Source organism: Nicotiana tomentosiformis, chromosome 7, assembly GCF_000390325.3.
Source record: "Nicotiana tomentosiformis chromosome 7, ASM39032v3, whole genome shotgun sequence".
NCBI classification, from domain to species: domain Eukaryota; kingdom Viridiplantae; phylum Streptophyta; class Magnoliopsida; order Solanales; family Solanaceae; genus Nicotiana; species Nicotiana tomentosiformis.
In genome coordinates, this window is record NC_090818.1 from 61,765,738 (window position 1) to 61,773,199 (window position 7,462).

The following is a 7,462-nucleotide window of genomic DNA, read 5'->3' on the forward strand; positions in this document are numbered from 1 at the left end:
CAATCCAGGACAAACTGTTACAGTTTGCGGCCATATATTTCAAGGAATATGGTATTTAGTTGAGATTGTGCATTCTTTTCAAATTGTATTCAGTTTTGTCCTAACCCATTAAGGCAGGAAAAGAGAGGCCCATTAGAATCATAGTGTGAAATCAATCATAATTGCGTTACATTAATTAATTGGAAAAATGACATTGTATAGTCGTTATAAAAATAATACTCGAAAAATATATAAAATTTATATATTTTTTTGTATATATATACATTCGGTATGTTATATACAAAAATTATATAAATTTTATATATTTTTCGACTACCAAATATAAATAGTTTCTGCTGCTGGCTAAAAGTGATAATACCCCAAATTAATTTGTAGACATCAAGCTCTTAGAAAGCCTAATACAACCGGCCTCTTACGTAGCTTTTGTTATTGCGTTAACCATTGAAATTGAGATTTTTCTCCTAAATGACAAAGGCAATTGCTTGTTTCCTTGGCAAGATTTTATACTACGAAAACAAAGATTTCTCAATTGTCACTGAGTATTTATGACGGATAAGCCCGTCACAATACGGAAGAAACTGAGGTTATAACAATTTTATTCTCCTGTCACAAATTTTGTTTTGTCGCTCGAAACTGTTACGGATTTTTCTGTCACAAATATTGTTTTTATTATTTTTCTGATACTTAATAGTATGTTACGTATTAGTTTTAGAAATGAAGGGGCTATTATGAGTTTTACTTCATAAGGTACAGAATGTCTTTTCTTGCGTCTATTCTTTACACATATTTATCCACTTAATTTGAATTTTTATTGGGGAAAAAATTATGAGAACAGATAATCCTTATAGTGGATGTTTAACTGGCTACTTCTTGGACAAGAGTTGATACAAGGTCCACCAACTACAATCTTAATGTTGCAAATCAATACTTAAACATCTCCTTGGGCGAAATGAGAGTTTCTTCCCTTCTTTCCCCAACAGAAGAATTCCCAATTGATTTTTCTTGTTAAAAATTAAGGGACTCTAATTTGTCAAATCTTTAAGATGGGATTTGTTATTCAATAATTAAGGTGATCTGATAACAACTCAATTTGTGAATTAGTATTGAGTTGATACAGTGGGGGAATTAGTTAGTATTTGAGCTCTTCTTGGTAAATGATTCTACTAAAATATATCTGGATCTCCCTGTATTGCGTAAATTAATTTTACTAGACTCCCACTTGTATTACATAAATCGTGTCACGATATTACTTTGAGAGTGGTACCTTTATCTCATTCATGTAATCGTCGAAACCTTAACCTCGTTTGCTCATCATGTATTCTCAGTGGTGGTGGAGATATCCTACGGTAAGAAATGTTATTCAGCACCACTTTTGAAAAAAATATCTTTTATATATATCTTTTTAAAAAATTATATGTATATATGAAAAATAAGGAGACATCACTTGAAAATACTTGCGTGAATTCCTCGAGGGACAAAGACATGTCATTATAAAGAAGCACTGATTCTCATAATAGTTGTGGGGGCTTGCTATTTGCTACTCAATCTTGGCATATGTCTATTTTGGCACAAATGGACTAAAACCTTTTAACAATGATCATAGAAGGAAAGATTTTAAGGGTGAGTATCTTGAACTATGTGTTGCTCTTTCATTTTGATCTTAAACTTCAATTAAATTGTTTCAAATTCAATTTCTGAAACCTGCAAAAACGACAGTACCATATATACCAATTGCTCTTATGTTGTGTCATAACAAATTAAGTTGTTTTCCCCCTTCTGTTCGTGTTATTATTTTCATTAGATTTCAGAACTATCAGTTAAGACATAATTAAATAAATAAATGTATACCCATATTATGAAGTGATATTACAGATTGTTAGTTATGTAGTTATGAATTCAGTTAGTTAGTTGGCCAGCTGTAAATTAACAGATCTAGCCTGCTAGTTAGTTAAGCCTTAGTAGAGCTAGCTAGTTGATCAACACATCACATGTATATATATTTTGTATTGTTAATGAAGAGAAGTTGCAGTTATCATTTCCTCACAATCCTCTCATCGGCTCATTCATTCGCATGCTCTGTAACTCCATAGAAGTAGCTTCGAGTTCACTGCTCCTTCATCGATGGCAGATCATGTAGATTTTAGCATGGTATCAGAGCCACCGATGCTCGTCAATCACTGAGGTTGACTATCTCTATCTTAGTGATATGTTGTTTCTTCTTCTCAATTAGCTCGTCTTTTTTCTCTACTCATCAATGGCGGAAACTGCAATTCCTTATACTCATCATCTGTATCTTGGGCCATCTGATATTCCTGGTGTTGTTCTGATTCCTGTGAAGCTTACGGGATAAAAAAATTACTGTTTATAGAGCAGGTCGATGAAAATTGCCCTTCTATGAAAGAGGAAGTTAGGGTTTGTGACTGATACTTGTACAAAAGAGTCGTTCACTACTGAATTACACGAGCAGTGGGAAACTCGTAATGACATTGTCTTGTCATGGCTCATTAATATAGTTTCCACTGAACTTTTAAGTGAAATTGCATATGCTTCGAATGCACATCTTGTTTGGTAAGATACGAGGGAGAGGTTTGATAAGGTGAATCGAATACGTATCTTCCAACCGCACTAAACCATTGCCAATTTGTCACAAGGAAATGATTCAGTCAAAAGCTACTTTACTAAGTTGAAGAGTTTATGGAATGAGTATGATGCATTGGTAACAATTTCAAACTCGAGAGAATACATGGAGCATCTTCAACAGCAAAGAATTCTGCAGTTTCTTAGTGGTTTAAATGATTCATATGATCAAGCTAGACGACAAATCCTCTTAAAGACCAATGTGCCCTTCTTGAACCAGGCATATGCCATGGTAATAGAAGATGAATCTCAACAATCCCCTGGCATGGGTTCAACTAATGAGAAGAATGATCCAATGGCTATGCAGGTAGGCATAAGCCAATGATACAAAGGAAAGAAGCCTTTTATGCAATGTGAACACTGTGGTCTAAAAGATCACACTAAGGAGAATTGCTATAAGATTGTTGGGTATCCTGAAGACTTCAAGGCAAGAAAGAAGCCTGGTAACAACATTGGAGGTCAATATGGTCGTGGCAATGAAGGTCAGTCTGGCTTTGGACGTGGTTCTCACCAACCTTTCACTGCAACCAACAATGTACTTGAGAACGTTGATGCTCATTCTCAAGGATCATCATCAGCTGGTGATGTATTAGGAGGAATAACTGGGAAGGTACCATACTTCACTGAGGAACAATACAAGCAAATCCTTGAACTGTTAAACAAAGATGCACCTTCTGATTGTCAAGTCAACATGGCAGGTATAACTAGTAGTTTCTTGTCTAAAGCCTATACAGATGAGTGGATTGTAGCCTCTGGCGCCACTCACCCCATCGTAGCTTCCAATGATATATTGATGAATGACAATAAGACTACTAGGACTTCTAGTAATGTGGTTCACTTACCTAATGGAGATACAGTTCCTATTACACTTACTGGTTGGGTTGCTATATTTGGAAATGTAGCAATATATGATGTTCTTTATGTTCCAGGATTCAAGTTTAACCTCCTTTCAACCTCCAAACTAATTAAGGAACTCTGCTGCTTAGTGAACGTTTATTCTGACTTTGTGTTATTTCAGGACCTTTACAGTGGTAGGGTGAAGGGGATTGGTAAGGAGACATGGGGCTTGTACACATTCAAAGGAGTCAATAACATCAATAAAGCACAACAGACACATGGCATAGTTATTGCAGTAGTAAAGGAAGATTGCAGGCTATGGCATCAAAGACTTAGACATCTATCTATTCCAGCCATGAAGAATATCACCTTGCTAGGCAAGAATGTAAATAGTGAGTCATTGAATAATTGCCCAGTCTGTCCATTAGCTAAACAAACTAGACTGATGTTTCCTAATAGTACATCCAGAGTTGAAGCTCATTTTTCTCTTGTTCATATGGATCTTTGGGGGCCTTATAAAACTCCTACTTTTGACAAGAAGTATTATTTTCTAACTGTCATTGATGATTTTAGTAGACATGTCTGGATCTATCTACTACAGCTTAAGTCTGAAACTATAGTTGACATTAAGAATTTTTTACTGATGGTAAAGAACCAGTTTGGTAAGATGGTAAAAAACTTGAGATCAGATAATGGCACATAGTTCTTTAACTCCCAGTGCAAGGATCTATTACAAAGTTTGGGAATTCTGCATCAGAGTAGCTTTGTTCACACTCCACAACAGAATGGTATTATGGAGAGGAAATACAGACACATTTTGGATACGGCAAGGGCCATAAGGTTTCAGTCAAAAATGCCTATTAGGTACTGGGGCATGTGTGTTACAACTGTTGTGTACTTGATAAATAGACTGCCTTCAGCAACACTTCAAGGAAAGAGTCCATATGAAGTAATGCATACCAAGCCACCATCATTAGTACATTTAAGAGTTATAAGATGTCTGTGCTATGCAACAGTCATTCCAAAAGGGGATAAGTTTGAAGAAAGAGAAAAGACAGTTGTGCTCATGGGATATTCTGAGAGACAAAAGGGGTACATCCTGATAGAACTAGCCGCAAAATAATTTTTTGTAAGTAGAGACGTGGTCTTCAAAAAATCAGAGTTTCCTTTTGCTCAAGCTACTACTGAGTCTAATTCAGAGGATAATAGTTTCCTGGAACAACCTAACTATGATGTTTATACCTCAGAGATCAATCATAGTAATAAGGAACAAAATCATAATGCATATGCACATGAAATGGCCACAGAAGAGGAGAATGTGATGTCTTAACCAACTGCTCCATCAACAAATCCCTTTCCCACTGTAACTGATCCTCCACCTGAGAACATGCAAGTAGAAGGATCTCAGCCTCCTATTAGGAAGTCAACTAGAGAGTCAAGAGAGCCCATATGGATGAAGGACTACATAGCACATGGGAAGACAAGCAGCAAATATCCTATAGCCAAATGTTTGTCTTATGAAAGAACTACTACTACCTATCATCCCTACCTAGCAAACTTCTCCAGTCTGGTAGAACCTTGGAACTTCAGGCAGGCTGTGAAGGATGTAATATGGATAAAAGCTATGAAACAAGAGGTCAAAGTACTAGAAGACAACAGAACATGGGAAGTAGTTGACTTACCACATGGAAAGCATACTGTAGGATACAAATGGGTGTATAAAATTAAGTATAAAGCTAATGGTGCAAGGCTAGACTTGTTGCAAAGGCATATAGTCAACAAGAAGGACTTGATTACCATGATAAATTTTCACCAGTGGTAAAAATGGTCACATTCAGATCAGTAATAGCCTTGGCAGTTTCCAAGGGATGGAACCTATATCAAATGGATGTTTACAATACTTTTTTACAAGGTGATCTTTGTGAAGAAGTGTATATGTATAGGCTTCAGAAAATAGGGGGAGCAAAAGGTCTGCAAGCTACTCAAGTCCTTATATGGGCTTAAGCAAGCTTTAAGACAGTGAAATATCAAATTAGCTGATGCTTTAACTGAGGGAGGTTTTGTGCATAGTAACCATGATTATTCCTTGTTTACTTTGAGAAAGGGTGAAGGTCTGGTGATTATCCTGGTATATGTTGATGATCTACTTATAACTGGTAATGATGAGACACTGATAGCTGAGGCAAAACATGTTCTCCATCAAATATTCAAGCTAAAGGACCTAGGTGAGCTTAAGTATTTTCTAGGGATTGAAGTACTAAGGTCCAACAAAGGAGTGATTCTATATCAAAGGAAGCATGTCCTAGAACTCATATCCAGTATGGGGCTCAGTGTAGCCAAGACAGCTGTAACTCCTTTAGAAACAAACCTAAGGCTCACCATAGTACAATTTGATACTGCAACTAGAGTTAAAGGTGATGCAGTTCTGCATGATATTAGTCTGTACCAAAGATTGATTGGCAAACTAATGTATGTCACTACCACTAGACCAGACATTAGCTATGTCATCCAAACACTAAGTCAGTTTATGCAGTAGCTTAAAAGATCTCATTGGGAAGCTGCACTAAGGGTAGTTAGATATCTGAAAGACTCTCCATATGGTTGAGATGTGAAGCCCCTACTACAGGGTTAACCTGTTGGTGTGATTTAGACTGGGCAGCCCGCCCTAACACAAGAAGATCTGTCAGTGGTTATGTAATCAAATTTGGTGAGTCCTTAATCTCATGGAAATCAAAAAAGCAACAGACAGTGTCTAGGAGTTCAGTAGAAGCTGAGTATAGAAGTATGGCTTCAGCTGTAACAGAAGTTACTTGGCTGCTAGGCTTGTTTAAAGAGCTGGGCACTACTGTTAAGACTTCTGTTGCAATTATGGGTGACAGCAAGTCTGCTATGCAGATTTCAGCTAATCCCATTTTCCATGAATGTACTAAGTATATCGAGATAGATTGCCACTTCATCAAAGATAAGATTAAGGATGGAATTATGCAAACAATTTATGTGAACACTAAGGATCAGTTGGCAGGTTTGCTTACCAAAGGACTAAGTCAGGCTCAACACAATCATCTCTTAGGCAAGCTTGGTGTGATTAACATTTTACACCCTGCAACTTGAGGGGGCGTATTATGAAGTGATATTACAGATTGTTAGTTAGTTAGCCTTCTGTAAATTAACGGATCCAGCCAGTTAGTTAGTTAAGCTTTAGTAGAACTATCTAGTTGATCAACACATCACATGCATATATATTTTGTATTGTTAATGAAGAGAAGTAGCAGTTATCATTTCCTCACAATCCTCTCATCAGCTCATTCATTCGCATGCTCTGTAACTCCATAGAAATAGCTTCGAGTTCACTGCTCCTTCATCGCTGGCTGATCATGTAGATTTTAGAAACCCAATTACTCAATCACACGTGGATTTGATTTTCTCTAACACACTCCTGCATGTATTGTTAGTATACTGTATTCAAAGTAGAAAATTAAAAAAGCAGAACTTAGAACAGAAACAAAATAAATATTCCAAGCCTACAGAAATCTTTGTATGTTCTTAAGGAATTTAATCTCATCACTATTGCCCAAGGTATTCGGATTAATTCCTTCCAGGATAAATGAAAACTATTCTATAATAGCGGTACTTCAAATTATAGAACTTCGCCAAACTCAAATGACAGAGCAAATCACACTTGACACTGACACTTGTTTTGAAATACAATACAAAAATGCAAAAAAGAGATGGGAGAGTTTGCAGATATTCAGTGTTGAAAAATGAGGTCAAACCTCTGAATTTATAACCAACAAGTTATAGTTCAAATGATGTGAAAATGCATGTTCAGAATAAGGCCGTGACTGTTCATATTAGTGTCTTTTTAGGAAAATATTTTCGGAGCAAATAGGCAGGTGCCTATTTTCGAAAAATGACTATTGAAATTTAAATAAAAAGTATATGAAAAATTAGAGAAAAAAAGAAAAGAGTTTCGATAAAAAAATATATC

General features: G+C 36.2%; 1 protein-coding gene across 1 annotated transcript; it reads left to right on the forward strand.

The window, feature by feature from the left end:
* The first annotated feature begins 4,861 nt into the window (after nucleotides 1–4,861).
* Nucleotides 4,862–5,296, forward strand: LOC138895667 (uncharacterized mitochondrial protein AtMg00820-like). The gene has a single exon (XM_070180381.1). It carries the CDS (start codon nucleotides 4,862–4,864, stop codon nucleotides 5,294–5,296), a length of 435 nt encoding a protein of 144 aa, XP_070036482.1.
* The last annotated feature ends 2,166 nt before the right edge of the window (nucleotides 5,297–7,462 follow it).

Coding starts and splice junctions, on each gene's coding strand:
- LOC138895667 (XM_070180381.1), top strand. CDS start 4,862: ATGCAAGTAGAAGGATCTCAGCCTCCTATTAGGAAGTCAACTAGAGAG.